This window comes from Notothenia rossii (assembly GCF_949606895.1).
Source record: "Notothenia rossii genome assembly, chromosome: 9".
Lineage (NCBI taxonomy): Eukaryota > Metazoa > Chordata > Actinopteri > Perciformes > Nototheniidae > Notothenia > Notothenia rossii.
The window spans coordinates 54566833-54585689 of NC_136907.1; the positions used below are offsets into that span (position 1 = coordinate 54566833).

At 40.8% G+C, this 18857-nt stretch overlaps 1 protein-coding gene across 6 annotated transcripts in view; it reads right to left on the reverse strand.

Moving 5' to 3' along the window:
- carmil3 (capping protein regulator and myosin 1 linker 3) overlaps positions 1–18857 on the reverse strand; it is a 147982-nt gene that overhangs the window by 12004 nt on the left and 117121 nt on the right. For 4 of the 6 annotated variants that reach the window (XM_079651797.1, XM_079651796.1, XM_079651799.1 and 1 more), the window contains 13 exons: positions 18075–18143; positions 17606–17699; positions 13359–13457; positions 12855–12974; positions 11564–11677; positions 10726–10901; positions 10529–10622; positions 8459–8584; positions 7245–7311; positions 5971–6158; positions 5235–5314; positions 1874–1993; positions 936–1101 (listed from right to left, as the gene is read on the reverse strand). In XM_079651797.1, coding sequence (XP_079507923.1) covers positions 936–1101; positions 1874–1993; positions 5235–5314; positions 5971–6158; positions 7245–7311; positions 8459–8584; positions 10529–10622; positions 10726–10901; positions 11564–11677; positions 12855–12974; positions 13359–13457; positions 17606–17699; positions 18075–18143 — 1513 coding nt within the window. The remainder of the gene's footprint in view (positions 1–935; positions 1102–1873; positions 1994–5234; positions 5315–5970; positions 6159–7244; positions 7312–8458; positions 8585–10528; positions 10623–10725; positions 10902–11563; positions 11678–12854; positions 12975–13358; positions 13458–17605; positions 17700–18074; positions 18144–18857) is intronic. The other 2 variants (XM_079651798.1, XM_079651800.1) reach the window with 2 other exon arrangements.

Consider the following 18857-nt stretch of genomic DNA (forward strand, 5'->3'; position numbering starts at 1 on the left):
TTACCATATGTAAGGGTTTGTGCACAGAGGGGATTGTCGGGAAAGAGATGGCTGTTTGAGGAAGCTCCCATTTATTAACATTTCAACAAACAAGTTGCATATTTGCATAACGTATTCAAGTGTTACCATTTAGTGCAATAGTAGCTACAGAACATGTACTGTGCTGTGTAAACTGTACTGTATCACATAGCGTTTCAGACACACAAACTTTTCAACTTTCAAACTTAAACGGTGCGCTCCCAGCGCACGTACCGGCAGTGATCTACAGCAGTGGTTTTCAACCAGTGGTACGGGGACAAACTGTCTCGCTCTCGTAATGTCTGTCTGTCTTGCTCTCGTTCTGTCTCTCGTACCACTCTCGGTTCCACTTTTACTTTTGCGCGCTACCTGTCTCACTCTTTTCCGGCCTCCAGCTTTTCCTGCTGGAGCCCGCCGCTTAAAGGTGGGGGGCGCGGAGCGGCCATAGAGCCCATAGAGTTAAAGGTGGTGGACTGTAACCTGTAAAATCCATAGATGTAGGAGGTCCCCTAGTGGCCTTTAGCTGTAAAAATCCATAGATTAGCCGCACCGTTATATAAGCCGCAGGGTCGAAAAATTGGGAAAAAGGCGCGGCTTATAGTCCGAAAATTACGGTAGTTGTGAGATGTGCTAATAACTGAACCGAGAGCTATTTAGCCTCTCTTTTGCTGAGACAGGCCACAAAATGCAAGGGGGACAAAAAGCGAAAGTGCAAATGCTCAATGGATGCGGAAGGTTTCCAAAGTTCCGAGGTCAGGCCATTTTGGCTTCAAGTGCAACGTTTCATAGCATCCAAAGCTGTTTCCCGTTCTCGTTGCACATCCATGCCTGGAACTGGATCAGTTTTCACTGGTTAACGGCATAAGAGTTTGGATTTCTAGTGATCACAACACACGAACTGTGACTGAATGCTGTACCTGTCTTTGGATGAGGCAGGGGGGGCTGGAGGCTCTCAGCCCGTGCACAGGGACCCCCTGCATGGGCCGAGGTGAAGACATGGTCCCGTTTGCTCCTGGGGCCGCGCTGTCTGGCCTCCCAGCATCCTTAGGGTGCTGAATCATCGAGTAGACGTTCTCTGAGGGGCTGTGGGGAAAAACACAATTTTTACGAGTAAATAGTTATTCTGACATTTTTAGGGTACAGATTCTACCTACGAGACACATCATTATGTAAATAAGTGTTGGGTTCTCTAACTTTCTCTACTAATATATGATGATATTGTAGTTAATGAACATATTTATGGCCCAGCAGCTGTCGCACTTCCCACACACTGAAAAAAGACAGAAGAAAATGGGTTCAGAGGTCATCCAATTGAATGCAACTACTTTGGCAATAGCTACCCTTACGATGAGTCACCTGTTCTTTTATCCTCTTTCAGACTGCTGTAGGCTGCTGGATAACTTCAAAATGTAACTTCTATGATTATTCAACATTTGAAGCGATTGTGTCACAGGACTTCCGCCTCCCCAGAATTCCTTAAAGAGCCTTTGTCAGCTGAAACACACATGAAACTCTTTTTCTCCTCCATTGTCTGAAACTAACTGCTTTCAAAAGGGGAAGTTTACAAAGAGTGCCTACTACGTGCAGTTCTCGCCCTTCTACTTTTTTAACTATGGGGGTGTGACGTAAGGCCAGCTTATATGTATGCAATGCCATTAATTCGAAGGGGGAAAAACAGTTGGTCACAGCGAAATATTTTCTTCCATTAAAATATTTATGAAGCTATGAGGCAACGTTAATGCCCGGCGCTGGATTCATTTAACAGCCGTCTGGTTCTCTGGGTCGCTGCACTCGATTTAACTTTCACCCGCCCCCCCCACCCCCCCTTCCACTCGGCCCGGTGCCGCGTACTCACTCCGGGTCCTGATTGGAGATGGTGGAGTTGCGGTTCTTGCGGAAGCCGGAGAAAATTGACAACATGCTGCGTCTTTTCTTTCTCCTCAGCGACTGGCCCTGATGGAGGGACGACAGCTGACTGAAGGGGGAAGAAGAGGAGGGATACGAGAGAGGTTGCTGGTAAAGGAATGGACGATTACAATAAAGTTTAAGCTTTAATGCCAAAGCCATTAAGTGGTATTGACTGTACTACTGCAGAGTCAAAAAAACAGCTGTAAGTTAAAGTCCTGCATTCATATTGTACTAGTGCAAGTGTTAGCTTTAAAACGTACAAAAAGCAAAACATCTTTAATTTTTAAATTATTGGATTCGAATGATTGATGCATTCATGTGTTTATCACTTCACTGTTGGATTACATTATATACTGTAATGCAATAACCAGACCAGCAAAAAGTACATTTGACTCCAAAATGTAGTGAAGTATAAAGTAGGATTTAGTGAAAACACCAATTGTTTTTGTTGTAGGATTTGAGATAATGTAATTAGCTACATTCCACTACTGTCAGTTCATCATCAATGGCTTGTGTATGATGCTGTCGACAGCTGACTAGATTAGATCTAATGCTAATCAACCATTTTTCTAGAGGTATGCCGACTGAGAATTTGCAGTGGAATCTGATTTGTCAAGTTTTGATTAAAGTCGAATAATGTTTACTTTTCCTTGACACTGTTTGTTGTATATGCGCTGTTTGTAGTACTGAATTGAAAGAGGAGATTTATGGGCCGATAGAAAGAACTTGCTCTTTACAGTAAGTAGTATACAGAACTTTTGGCACAAATTCAGAACGGTTACATCACCAAGGCTAAGCTAAATCAAATCAAGTTTTATTTATATAGCACATTTATAAACGATTTTTGGTCGAGCCAAAGTGCTGTACATATAATAAAAATAGCCTACAATAGAGACACTTTACAGCTAATACAATAGCCCAGATTGTACAGAATATCAGTATGAGAAAAACGGCACCCTCTATCCTTAGACCCTCACATCATTCAAGGAAAAACTTCCGGAGAAACCCCATAGTTTAAAGGGAAAACATGGGAGAAACCTCAGGGAGAGCAACAGAGGAGGGATCCCTCTCCCAGGACGGACAGACGTGCAATAGATGCCGTGTGTAAATCGAAGAGATAATACATTTTACAGCATAGGTAGACCAAATGTTAGGAAATGCATGTGTCTGTAATAAGAAGATGAATGGGCTGACTCGTGGATGACGTTTATTGGTCTCATTCGGTCGTTTGTTAGCAACCACCGTTTTGAAGACACATCTTTGGACATTTACCAATGGGGTATTTACTGACGTATTTTATGTCGTAGAACAAATCGTGGAGATTTCTTAAGCTTGTGTTAACCACAGAACTTATTTCAGGCATCTAACAACAATCCGGATAAAACAAACGTAGACTAGAGAAAACGGAACTGGACGTGGTGAAATGCTAACACATGTCCAGGTTGTAGGACCCTGCACCACTGTCGAGGCAATCACTAGAAAGAAGGGAAATTAGAAGGGAACGAAAGAGAGAGCGAACCGAACAAACAGCTGGTTCTATTGGCGCTAAGATACGCTCTCATGTCATTGCTTTCATAAAACTAAATGTATTTGATTCTCAAAAAGTATCCTTTGCTGCTCCGCTGGTGTCACAAATTGTAAGATGGAGCATTAGTCTATTGATTTAAACACTAAAAAGTTTATTTAAAAAGCCTGAGATACTTTCAAATGTGTATTTAAAGTATTTTAATAGGCTGATATTTATAGGATAAATATTGATTTATTAAGGAAACCAAGCAGGTCTATGTCCAATCCGTCTTCCAGCACACCCATATGGCGTGAATGGTATGATCTGGTGTTTCATAACCTCATTTCCCACCACTGCAGCACTGTTAGATTGTTAGTCTAATCAGGCTCCTCTTCTATTCAAGGACACCACTTCCCTTTGACAATTTATTTGTTTCAATTCTCTACAGATGGTTTAATATATTTAACAGCAGGCATATTTTGTGATGCCTCAATGAATCTTGATAAAGCACTGCTGTGAGCATTGAGCACATTTTAGCTGTTAACGTTCCACTAGGTTCACAGTCATTATGAAGCAACGCTGAGGGGAGCGATGGGCGAATAAAAAAAATGATTTAATGGAAAGTGCCACTTACGACAAATACTAGCTTAAAGTAGTTGATTTAATGCAGGGGTGACAACATGTTCTTGATTGTGGGCCATCTACATACAAAATCAAGTAAATGCTTACATTTAAACCAGTTACACTACAAACAAACAAACAAACTGTCATCCTGGAACAGAAAACCCTGTAAAATGAAGATTTTATCAACTAAACAATACTTTACAGTAATTACTTGACTTTGCCACACATAACAAACATATATTTGTATCTACTCAGAATTAGTTTAAAAAAAGATGAAGCCAACAATCAGTGTTTAAAATAGAATATGCAATGTATTTGAAACCCACTCAATGAATGTTCTGTTGTTTTCAACAGGCTAAAGAAAAACAAACGGTTGAGTTTCTCTAACATATAATAGTTTTCCCATGGATCTGTAAACACAGAGAGCCAGTTCTGTCTGTAATAAAGAGAAAGCACATTGTGCGTGACCGCTGGGCACCTGCAAAGAAAATGAGTAAGGAAACAGAAGGCTGCACTGTGAAAGTACACAGCATCATTTAATCCATATATTTGAGTATGTTCTGATTACAGAACAAATGGAGCTAAAAAATGAGGCCTCTGTTGAGTGCAAATGGAGCGCGACAGCAGCATGCTGCTCATTCAGCATTGATGCTATTACATGACATGAGTACAAAAGCAATATATAAATATATATGCACAGAGGACATCCAATAGTCCTGTTTAATGCATGTAGTATGAAGTGTATATAACATACAGGAGGAACACTTCTTATGTAGGTATGTGGTTATTGCAATTGTTGCTGCAGCAGGTTGAAGTTATTTTTTAGTACAGAGCAAATGTGACCTATAGTAAGAATTAAAATGTTATTCACATCTGTATACACATGATGTCAGTATAACTCATATTGAAATATTCAACTACATTTATTTAAAGAGGACATAGTATGCTAATTGTCAGGTTCATATTTGTATGTTTTGCCTCTACTGTGACATGTAGAGATACCCCGCCCCTTATCCTATCACATACCTTGTGTTGGAGCACTAGCCAATGGAAGCGCGTGTGTCAGGAAGGGTGTGTGGGAGAGAAACTCACTCTGTCTTTTTAGCCTTTTTTAACATTTGGACGAGCATTGACTGACACATCCAATAAATGTTTTAAAGTTCAAGAAAAGCTTCACCTGTCAGGTAGAACTCTCTTGCTGTAGAAGTCAGGCAGTCCGTCCTCCATCGTACTGGCTCCTCCGTTCTCTGAGCCGTGCTACAGGAAACAGATAGAATAGCAGAATAGCAATGATCAACCCGCCGCGTCGACAGAATCTGAAAGGCTGGCAGAAGGTATTATGGTTCTGAATGTCTGGCTTGCAGGAGTGAGTCCACTGCCAACAGAAGTGTGTTTGTAAAACAGCTCCTGATCATGCTGCCCTAACAGAGTTTGTACCGATTTAGAAAAAGCCTTTTACAAAATCTCCAAACAAACAAGCCGCTAAGTTGGAGGCTGCCCCTGGGAGGTGGCTGTGCGTGATTAAAATTTGAGTCACAGAGACATACGCGACAGCTTCCTGCTTTATAAAGAAAGAGGGACTTATTTTTGGAAAGTACCCATGGCATAGAAAACCAGATAAAGAAACAACATTTCACACAAAGGAGATAAAAGAAGCCTTTGAGAACTAGATACATGCTGGGTTTACTTTCTCAACATAGACTTAACTTGAGCGTAAGATCAGAAATAGGGCAGTTCAACATACACTGATGTCACCTATATAACACAGACTCCATTACCTTCATTAAAAGAGCCAGATGGAATTAAAAAAGTACATTTTTGGGGGTGGACAAAAAGCCATTTAGGATACTTCGTCACTTGCTCGAGGAATAATGAATATTCTTGATTAGGTCGAAGGTTATTCCCAGACTTACAGATTCAGGGGGAGGGTGCCCCGCTCTGTGTCTCCGCGGTGGGCGGGGCCTGACGTGGGTCACGTGACGCAAGGGCGAGCCGTTTGTGGGGAGGGTGGAGAGACACTCCCATGATGCCGAGTGTGTAAGAGGGTCGGAGTGCGGTGGAGCAGAGGGGGTGGGAGAGGGACTGGGCTCATCACCAACACCTAGACAAAATGACAATGACTTTAAAAGGAATCGTTTTTGGGTTAAATTACACTGTTAGTTTTTATGACAACCCCTTTTTACAACTTGACAACACATTCACCTTATTTCAAAAACTTGCTGAAACATGCAAAATGCTTCAAATAAAAAATGCAGAAAGAAGCTCAAAACATAATGGAAAAGGGACATCAGAAAGTGATGCACACAGCTGGGACCGGAGAGCTTGTTAAGGGATTATAAAGTTGGCCAACTGTCACTGTTGGAACAGTTAGTCTGTTTCATATTTGTAAGTATATTTGAAATGAGGTCAGCTAGTCTGCAAGCTAGCTACGTTGGCTAGCTTGCAGACTTCCAATAATATTGAAGAAATCATGTGATCATATTGTTAAAATAAGCCAATAAAACTTGCATTGTAGGTACGTTTCCAGGGAAAGTTGACACGACCTTAGAAAGCCCAAATATCAACAAGCCCAGTTTCCAGCTGTGCTCCACTTTTTACTGTCCCCGTTTCGATCATGTTTTCCCATTGTGCTTTACTTGCATTGTTTTGTATTTGCAGCGTATTGTATTTGCATTTTTTTGTATTTGCAGCGTATTGTATTTGCAGCGTATTGTATTTGCAGCGTATTGTTTATGCATCACTTTTAGTGAACACTTCACATGTTTTGTCAATTTGGAGCTTTTTCTTCATTTGAATGTGTTTTGGCCCATTTCTGTTTTTATATTTGCAACCTTTTTTGTAAGCTGCAGCACGTTTCTCCTAATGGAGGTGTTTTGGGAAGTATTAACACGTTTGGACCTGTAGGCCACCATAGAATGGATATACAGGCCACTTAAAAAGGCTTTATCCTTTAAACATACAAGATGTAATACATTGGCAGATAACAAAGTCCCTATAAGCATAACCACTGGGGAGGAATTTAGTTGCACACCAATTAAAAGTTCAAGTTAAACCAATTAAAGAACTTTCTCACTGTATATCAAGTAAAAAGTGAATTGACCATGACCATGCTAATATTGTGATATAATATCAGGCTATGTTAGCACTTGAGGCTAATTAGCAGCTAGCGGAGGCACAAAACACTCACTGGGTCTGGTGGAGACGGGACGGATTCTTCTAGTTCTGGAGCTCCGCTTCTTTATAGCCATTGTGTCCTTTTAAAAAAGAGAGAAATGTAAAAGGCACTTTTATTTCAAACACTGCAGCCAAATATGTTAACATAAATGTGAGAACAGCACAAAAAAGCAAGCAGAAAGAATTACGGGCTTATGTATCATATTTTCACTAAAACTAATTCCATTTCAAAACCATTGGCATAACTGATAGTCCCATTTCTAGAAGATGCTCAAAACTGGAGAGAATTTCTTTATAAAAAACTGGCTTTTTTTGGATAGAAGATATGTTCCCTCTTCTACAACTGGCCACGGCAAACGGTGATAGACAGATGGTTCGTCCAATCACCTGCCAAGGCAATTTTTCAAAGTGCATGCTCTTTTCAGAACAGTTTCCAAATGACAGCTTCTCATATGGTTCTTTGTAACAAACCATCTGGTACATGTACCACCTGTAAAAAAAGAAACTCTCAATCCACCGAACACACACATAATGTGACCTGCTCTATCAAAATCACTCACTTTGACCCCGAAACACATTTAAAGTTGTAAACGTTGTTGGAAAGAGTAGATTTTCAGCTTTTTAATGACAGAATTATTGTTTTTGTTCTCCAAATATCTCCAAATGAGTTATCAAGAAACAATTATTAGAAAAAGGCCTTGAAAGTAGATTTTGTAGCGAGAGTTATTTTAAGAGGGGGCTCATAGCTTAATATTTTGGCGGGATAGTAACCCTTGACCACCCCCCCCCCCCAGATTAGTTATGATTCTGAAATCTTTTAGGTGTATAACAAAGCTTGTTAGCAGGCTGCCTTCTCATACTGTTCAAGTCATTATAAGCTAGTAGCATTGAGGACGAGGATGTTATTTTTACTCAGATGAAGGAAAGTCACGCCAATGAAAGTTGATGTGTGTATTTATGTATTTTGAGAGGAAACACACAACAAGCCTCTTTTGTTGAGTTGCTTTGTTTGCCGCTTGCCATCGTACCTTTACAAGCTTCAACGATGTATTAATCACTGGAGCTCTGCTATATTTTTTAATCTTCTTAAAGCTAACCTTTGTTTTTCTTTGAAATTCGGCAAAACCCTCTGTCCCGTACGCTGCCGCTTCATTAGCCCGTCAATTATGTTTTTCATGGAGACGTAGCGAGGGTTCACATTTTATCCGCATGCACTCGGACACTTACTATTCCCAGGTTGACACCAAAGTCCTCATCGGGAAATTCCAGGGACTCAGCTATCCTGGACTGTCTGACGGTGCGCCGCCCCGCCCCGATGTCATCCCAGCGCTTCGCCTGAGACACCTGCCGCAGCTGATAGAACACACACACACACACACACACACACACACACACACACACACACACACACACACACACACACACACACACACACACACACACACACACACACACACACACACACACACACACACACACACACACACACACACACACACACACACACACACACACACACACACACACACACACACACACACACACACACGGCACCTGGGTCAATAACCCTTCTGCACAATCTCGGAGGAGAAGCGAGCCCACCCTTGTACGCAAGAAGCTTACAAAGAAAGCATAGCGCTATAGTTGAAAAGACCATGAATAAAACACAATTTCCTGATGATCAAACCTGAGTAAGGCATGATAGAGGACAAACTGGCACAGCGAGAAGAGAAAAAAGAGATGTAAGGTAGAAGCAATGAATGGAATGCAAAGCAGCAGCCAGCAGTTGTATTGCGTGCTTTTCCACTGGTTTCTTTTTTATACAATTCAATTAAATGGAGAGGAGAGGAAAAACCGCAGGCTCTAATCACGTCCTTTAACGGACTCAGAACTCTGTTGTTTCTCGAGGCAATATTCTCCTACTCTATACTTAAAAAGCCTTCATCTTGATGTGGTAATGACATAGCAGCAGCAGCAGCTCTAAAACAGTCCCTACTTCACTTAAAGATCCTCAAAATTAAAAGATACACAGACTTTTTTGACAGAATGAGAGAGCACAAACATCCCACACATCAAATTTTAGTGGGTACTCCACGCTGGAGAAAGTCTTTGATAAAGAGACCAATAATGAGCTGCCGCACCATACATCAAATTGCACTGCCGCTGATTCTCTACTCACTAAAATGTTTGTTGACTTCGACATTCCTGGGCCACTCTGGGTGAACATCTCTGCACTTTGCTTATGTAGCTATAGGCACACTTGCACATATTTGGCAACATTTGATCAATAATGTTTGTGGATCTGATAAACAGCACACTAATGTATTCCACTCAGCAGACAACTCGCTTTAAAAAATACTGTGTTTTCAGATTAATCCATGACTCATCTTACTAGAGCAACATATCGTCTCACTAAATGAAATGAATCATCATGTAGTCGACAAACACACTGCACAAATCAATGGAGGATTTTTTTTCTGTACAAACTGTGAAGACCACTGAGACAAATGTAACATTTGCGATATTGTGCTATATAAATAAACATTGATTGAGTTTGGATATTTGAAAAGGTGTGTGTATTTTGCAATATTGTAAATAATGTGATCGTTGGTTTATTTAAAGGCTGATCACAGGAGCCGGTCGGATGAGCTGAAATTAGTAAAAGGTTATTGTTACAGAAGATTGCAGTGAAACATTTTTGAAAATGGGGGGGCACTTTCTGTGGATTGCACCACTGTTGCGAAAAAAGTTTGGTTAGAAATATGAATCACATTTTTTAGGTTACAGACCAATGCCAATATCTTTAAAGGGCACATATTCTGTGTATACATTTTGATGTTGAAATGTGTATTGTGTGCCTCTACTGTGACGTTTACATGCGTTAATGTTCCAATATACTTTATTTTTCTCATACTGCAGTCAATCTTCTCACTTGGTTGGCTGTGAGATGTCCCGTTCAATGTGTTGGAGCGTTAGCCAATAGGAGCGGAGCGTGAGTGTTACATAGTGATGTCACCATGTTAAAAAAGTAAACAAAGGAGTCCAATTGAGGCGTTTCAGGCCGGGGGGGGGGGGGGAGTGTGTGGGATAGAAAAGCTTAAAGGAGGTAACTTTGGGATTCTAGCCTTTGCAGACCATTTACATGCACACAAACCTATATAACACACTGCAGGAAAGGGAGAACCCCCAGGGAGCATATTAGGGCCCCTTTAAGTCGTCTTTGCATTGACGTGATAGATTAAAGAAACATTTTGTTTTACATTTCGAAATAGAAGTCATGCAGTAAAGGGGTATTACCAGTACCAGGGTTTTATGGGTGGTGTACAGCTCTTGTAGAATCTGATCCACTATGGAGTTGGTCAGATAGGAGACCACAGACAACTTCACCTCCCTGAAAGAAAGGCCAAGGGAAATAGAGGAGGGAATTACAATTCGAGAAGTGTCTCGGCATTCATTTGTGTCTTCCCTTTGAACTTCTTTCACCCGCTTCTCACTCTAAAGCTCTGTTGATATCCTCCGCCGCTCGCTCCATCAGGGCGCTGCGGATGGCGGAGCGAGGGATGGAAACTTGCTCTGAGATGGACGAGAGGGGCGGGTTGAGCCTCTCTGCGGCAGAGCAGGACATTGGACACAACTCGCGGCACAGCAACACCATGGAGTCCACCACCACCTGTATGCAGACGAACACACACATGCATCACTACACATAAATTACATCTCGCAACATTTATAATGCACTCTCAATACACCCACGTTCGTGTTTCCCAAGCGTCTAATTATTCATGTACACTGTTTCTTTATCTCCTCCCTTCGATTTTTCATCCAGCTCCTTCACTCTGACTTGTTGCCATGTTTTATTTATGTGCACTGCAGCAATGCATTCAGCCATGTATAGACTGCTAACAAATCATATGATCTGCTCACCTCATCTGCAAGATCCACAGTTTTGCTGCATTTGAATTGATTTTCACTTATGCAAAATTAGAAATGGAAAGCGCAAACAGAAATGGAAATTAAGCTCCAGTAATTCAAAAGAAAGTATTCCAGATTCCTCCTCAGGGCGTGCTGTTTGAATTTTTGTTCATCGTTCGACTCATACTGAATCCCAATGGGACTGGAACTAAAAGAAATGGTAAACTGCTCCCTCCCTGTGAATTTGAAATGCTCCTTTTCGTTTGAAGTCAGCATACCTGCGCCGCACACACAGCCCCGTGCCAATAATGGGCAATTTAGATGCAACTAGTCCAGAGCTGCACTACTGTTTAAAATACAGTTGCATCCGGGGAATGGCTATGGCAACGTCCGTGCCTTCACCCCCCACCCTCTCCCTACCTGCAGCTCCTTGTCCGCGGCTTTGGCCAGTTCTCCAGCCAGAGTGTCCAGACGCTGTTTGACGGGGCCATCCACTGACAACACATGGGCCAACTCACACAGAGAGGGATAGAGCTATTACACACAAATACACACAAAAACACGCAACAGGAAAGGGAAGAAAAATGGTTAAAATTAGTGGAACAATTCATTTAACAGAATATCCCCTTTCTGAAATGTTTATTATCGTATTTATAACTGTTGATGGATTATCAATAATATGTAAGGATAGTTTAGATATAGCAGCAGTTAGAGTTAGGTCATGATATACCATGACGCCTGATTAGTGCTGGGCGATCTGAAGAAAATCAGTAGTATACCATTGATCAAATACCTCGATATTGATAGGGTAGGGTTGATCATTTATAGTTTCACATAATATTAAAAAAATTATTATTACTAATTTAATGACCATGTCGGTAAAGGCAAATAATAGAAGAGCTAACACAGTGTGATACATTCAGAAAACTTACACTACTAAAAAGACTACGCTTACAATGTTTTGATATCTAAAATCTGTAGTCTCATATAACGATATTAATGTAACATTGATGATAAATAATCAACTTCAAAAATGTTCTCGGTTTGGTTTGTTTCTCTATTTGTCAGCAGGACTGACTGATTCAATAAACTTGTTAAATTTGGCATGGGACATCGAAGATCCCATTACAATTTGGTGCGGAGGAAAGGGCAGATAGAAGCATTATCTTTCACTCTCCGAGTGCCCTTCTAGTTCAAACAGCAACGTTAATATTCATAAGCAGTTGTGTGTCTAGACACCTGGCAAATGTCCAGTCCAATATTCACGTTTCTTTTGGCTCATTTTTGGGCTCCACCAGATCCTGAGGGAAATATCTGGCTCTCTAGCTGCTAAATGCTTCAAAACGACAAGCAGCTAGTGGCCAACATTGTCTGTATGCCATGTGATGATTGGCATCCAGTGGGCTGATCGATCTAATAGCATATAGAATAATACACTTCATTTATATAGCACCTGTCTGCAAGATGCAGCCCAAAGTGCTTTACAGATCAAATATATAATCCATTGTTAATCTAAAACCCTTTGTTATGGTGCTTTAAGTAGAGTCCCCGAGGAAAGTGGTTTTGGTCATTTCCACTACTGGTTAAAATACAGAAACTTACTTCCTCCAAGTTTCTGACTCACACATCCTATATTTGTATTTGTATTTATATATGTGCTATAACAATTTCACGGTCTCACGTGCTTGAAATAAAGTGTTACTCTACTCACAGCTCTGGAGTCCCTGGCTTCCTTCAGGATTTGTCTGGCCGTCTGGACCTCCTCTCCCTCCTCAGAACCTTTCAGGACACCCACCTGCTGCTGCACCCGCACACACAGACGCTCCATCACCTACACACACATCAAACACACAATGAAATAGACGTACAGCCAGCAATAAAGCATTTTATATTTAGTCATGAAGTACTCTTTAGACAAGATTCATTGAGATTTGGTCATATTTTATAATCTTTCTTGTCTTTTTTTGTTTTTCTTTATGCAACATTTTAGCTAACTTTTAGTCAAACGTTACCATTTTTTTTCAGGTATCTTGTAAGAGAGAAAGGGAAAGAAAATGGTGGAGAAAATGGAAGAAAAAATGGAAGGTGATACAAATAATTTTAGGTCATTATTTAGTTTTTTGTAAAAAGTGTTTCCGATTCATTGGGACATTTTTTCATAATTTTATCTTAAAATAGGGGAAATTGCATCATGTGCAATAATACAGACACACACCTGTTCTGCCGTGCTGGTGACGAGCCCCTGGTGCAGCCTGAGCGCCTGTTTCTGGGAGAAGTGCTGAGTCTGGTTGTTCCTAAGCAGAGCACGTTGGATCTGACACACACACACACACACACACACACACACACACACACACACACACACACACACACACACACACACACACACACACACACACACACACACACACACACACACACACACACACACACACACACACACACACACACACACACACACACACACACACACACACACACACACACACACACACACACACACACACACACACACACACACACACACACACACACACACACACACACACACACACACACACACACACAGAGAGAGAGAGAGAGAGAGAGAGAGAGAGAGAGAGAGAAAGAAAGAGAGAGGAGTGAAGATGACAGGTGTTTACAAAGCACAGTGCGAGGAAGACAGGAGACAAGCCTATTTGCATGGAAATAAGGAGAGCAGTTCTGACAACGTAACGACATGACTTTGATTTATTTTCTTGACTCACCAGAGGGAAGTGCTCGCAGTTAATCATCTTAGGTATAAGAAAGGATGGAATCAATGACTTACACTGTCAAGAGCACACAGACAAGCAGTGGTGGAAAGTAACTAAGTAAATTTACTCACATGCTGTATCAAGTACATTTTTGAGGTTCTTTACTTGAGTATTTCCATTTTATACTACTGCTTACTCCATTTTGGAAGCCGATATTTTGCTTTTTACTCCCCTGCATTTATTTATACCATTAGTTACTAGTTACTTTTGCATACGTAGTACATTATGTTGTACTATTATGGATGGATGTACCCGGCAGTGTATACATCTTTTGATTTTAACCGATCCTTTACCAGCTGCAAAATAAAAATGACATAAATGCGTATTTTTTTCAAATAACTGGTGCCTTTGGATAATCCTTTAGAATTAGAATTTAGAAAAGTAAGATTTTGCGTATTTCTACATTGTGGTATTATTACTTTTACCTTAAGGCCCTATTATGGTTTGTGTGTATGTAAATGGTCTGCAAATCCAAAAGTTCCCTCCAGAGGGAGTTTATCTTCCACACACCCCCCCCCCCCCCCCCCTGCCTGAAACGCCTCCATTGGACTCCTTTGTTTACTTATGTAACATAGTGACATCATTATGTAGCTCAGAGCTCAGACACATTGTACATGATAGGCTAAGGGGTGGGACATCTCTACAAGGATCACAACAGAGCTTTCCAGCTAACCAATCAGAGCAGACTGGACTTTGGTTTCAGACAGAGGGTGAAAAGAGGTGCTGCAGAACAGGGAGTGAGAAAAATCAAGAGTCTTTTGAAGATTGAGGCATGTAAACATGTCACAGTAAAGACAGACAGTACAAATGGGAACCACATAATAGGGCCCCTTTAAGAAGAAGATCTAAATACCTCTTCCACCACTGCGAACAGTCCGTGAGCGCCCCCTAGTGGTCCGTGAGTAAATTGGTAATATTTCACATTTGAAATAAATACATGTATTTAAAGGTCCCATGTCATGCTTTTCCGGTTATTACCCGTCCCCTTGTGTGTTATGAAGTTTTTTCTGCATGTAAACGGTCTGCAGAGTCACAAACCCTCAAAGTGCACCCTGTAGCGAGTAAAACTCTAATACAGAAAATACCTGTCTATGCTGCCCCAGAAAGCCTCGTTGGAGATTTCTCTTTTTCTTCCTGGGTCCATACCCAAATGGACCCATTGGTCCAAATGGACCAATCCGTGGAGCCGTTTCGTTAAGTCCATGGATTGGTCCACACGGACTTCCTCAAACATACACACAATCTTTTCTCAGCTGCAGCTCCGCCGATTTCTCCTCCCTGAGACGGGATGCGGGTGTGTGTGCGTGTGCGTGTGCATGTGCGTGTGCGTGTGTGGGCTGGGTTTTGCTGTGTATCGCTGTCTCACAGACGGTCACTGGGCTGAAAATGAATATAATTGAAATGGGCCCACTTTGAAATAAATAAAACATATGGCTGCACCCTAAAAAGAGTTAACTGATTGAATTATGACTGAAGGTCGTCAGCAGTCTTCCTCTTCCGTGTTTTTCCTCTCATACGTAAAGGCTGCAGCACCTTTGACAACTTCTCTCTACATATCAATTATACCGGTAAGCCAGTATCGTTTGCTGTGAAAGCATAACTCTAACCACGCAGAATTAAACCCTCTGTGTTCCTCCGGTACTTTTATTTTCTTTGATTTATCCATAGTTCGCTCATCGAGTCGGGGGTCAGGTTATTCGCCTGCAAGAAAAGGCGCTGTCGCGGGACCGTAGCAGGATGTGACGCATATTTTAGTTGACCTAATTAAAACCGGTTTTTTTTTTTTTTAAATGTATGTGTCACAGTATCACCTCAAAATACAAGATACAAAACATTTTTGACCGTGCAACAAAATATAAATAGTCCTACAAATGTTTTTATTTTATTTCCTTCTTATTTTTGTCTAAGCTCAAGGGAGCCAGAGTAGAGGGCTAGAAGAGCCGCGGGTTGCCGACCCCTGGGTTAAGTGGTCCTTGGTATGAACAAGTTTGAGAAACACTGCTTTATACACAAACAACCAAAACAAATATCAAAAAGAATAGCTCCACAGCAGATCTATTGCTGATGTTAGGAAGCACCTTCCGTCTAAATATGCTGAACTGGTGTAAAAATATACTGTTGATGTTTTCTGGAGATGTATCAGAAATTCTCCTTTAGCCTCCGAGCTCCTAGGGTGGTGAGAAGTTTTGTGCGAGTGATTGACAGCTGAGCCGTCGGGGGAAAGGAGTTTGATGTGAGATGTAAACAGACTCGCTCTGTTAACTGCAGCTTACAAGCCAAGTGACAAACAGCATTTAGCAGTGGTATAGACTAAGAAAACCACACCATTCACGATCGGACCTGATAGAGCTTCATGTTTATCTTATCTTTCCCGTCTAGAAATGTCAGATTTGTTCACACTCTTTGTCTTAGCATGCCGTCTGGCTGTCGGTAAATGTCACGGTCATGGCAGTGAGGATGCTACCGCTTTGGTTTAGTGTTTTGATTGGCTGTATGAAAAGAAACGTCTCTGGTGACACAGACGGATAACTCATACCCCAACAGACGGGCTGCCACCGTGATCAACAACATTTGAAATGCGTATTGGCAGGCTCTGACATTAGAGGACATCGATATTCAGAACACATCGATGTGTCGTAGAAAGGAAATGAGCACGTTACTGTAGCTGTAAAGGAGATCCATCACTTTGCAGTAGAATATTTTGAAGTATATATGAGAGGTAAATACAAATAGCAGATAACTATAAAACAGTTTATTGTCTTGACTCCGCGGATGCTTACTGCTTCACCATCTTATGTATAAAAAAGTTCAAAGAGTAAGACGATGTAAACTTTAGGGTTTAGGTTAAGTTATGGACATATTTCTCAACAAATGTAAATGTCCCCTCTGTGGGGCGAGTAAATGTATTCTGATTCAATGTCTTTTATTTTACACCTTTGTTTTATCAAGGATCTATAATTGTTTTCCAACATGAAAGCGACCTTAACTTTAAACAATACCTGGAGCACAAGAGGGTCTGCAACACAGTTATCTTTTCATTAGAGATTATTCAGTTTACTATTCTCTTGAATAATCTATCAAAGTCAGATTTGTTTAATTGTGTCTGGCTGTTAAGGGAAATGCTCAAACATTTTCTGTAGGCACTCATTTGAAACACATTCTTGTAAACAGCCATGGCCTGATTTAACTCCCGATGGGCGTGTGTGTGACGTATATGTGAGCTTTTATTGTGTGTGTCTGTGAGAGGGAGAGGGAGTCATGGGAGAGAATGGAGGGAGCAAAACACCAGAGCAAGTCTCATGCTGGTGGCTAAAGTTATGAGAAAATGTACACTCGATGTTCACAATATAGTAATCTCATCATCCTATGTAGAACAAGACATAACATATTGATTATGTTTGATATATTGCCCAGCCCTAACTATAAGGTATTTAGTGAAATTCATATTTCAAAAGGCATTAAAAGGTCTTCGACAAGTAGGTGTCTTTAAATGTCCCACGCAGGGTTTTCACAACAACAATACGACCAAAACATCAACATCTAATCATACGTATTAATGTAAGCAAATGAACCGTCAACCTAATTTTCAAGGTTTCAGGTCTGCATTTCTGAAGTATGACGTACCAACATTTTAACTTGACAAACAACGAGTAAAATCCCCTCTCACCTTGGTCAGGGCCTGGTCCGTCTTCTCCGGGTTGCTGCGGTGCGCCTGAGTGACATCACTGAGGGGGAGGGGCATGTACTGAAGAGTGAAGTTGCTATTAGGCAGAGAGTGGAGGAAGGACAACGATAATATTACCCTTGCAACAACAAACTGGAGGAATTATGATGTTAACAAGAACAAACAGGAACACACCAAGGGCTTTTATAACACTTGTCTTCGATTCCCTAATATACGCAAATGCACACACACATTTAAACAAACTTCACACATGAAATAAAAGACTGGCATACGCGTCAGAGGGCTGATGAAACGCTGTGTAAGAGTCAACTCTTGACAGAGATGGTTATCCGTCCGTGTGAATGTATCCCCTCTTCAAAGGTTTTTTTGAGTGTGTGTGTGTGTGTGTGTGTGTGTGTGTGTGTGTGTGTGTGTGTGTGTGTGTGTGTGTGTGTGTGTGTGTTTGTCTTACTGCTCCAGCGCCCTCGCCACGTCTTGGAAGCCCATTGCTGTGGTGTTGTTGCGATCCCACGTCACACTCCTAAAAAGGGATCAAACCAGAAGGAAATAGGGGGAGACAAGTGAAGGAAAGGAGAAGATGAGTAACTTTCTAATGCTCCTCAAACTGCATCAAGCCATTACTCATGTAGGGAATGCTAGTCCTCTGCATGTTTTGCACATTTCTGCTAAATTGCGACGTATTTTCTCACTGCACAGCTCTGCCACTTTAAATTCTGATAAACTGAAAAAGATTTTATTCTGAGAGTATGTTGTCATGTTATTTTTTTCCCTCGGAAATTATTGATTTTTTTTATATTTACAAAAAGAAAATCAATGAAATAAGTATTTAAAAATATTAAAAACATATAAAAAAATATTTAAAAAAAATATTTAAATCTGTTTGTTTTGTTTTTTTAATGGAAAAAATAAAAAGATTAAAATAATTATTTAAATAACATAAACACATATTATAAAATATATAATTATATGTTTAAAAAAATATATATAGACAAAAACTGTTCTTTTATTTTTGCTTCAATGAAAACGTAACTGCTTTGTAATCCATTCGGCACAAATCCAAAGTGTGCGTATGTTAGACCCCGTCTCTACCCATGAATAAAACAATATATTTGTTTCTTTTATACAACCCAACTCTTCTTGTGTTGAACCATTATAGCAGCAAAGCAGTTGCATTGTACATGTAAACCTACTTTGCAATAAACCCAGTGTTTCCCCTATATATACAAATAGTGGT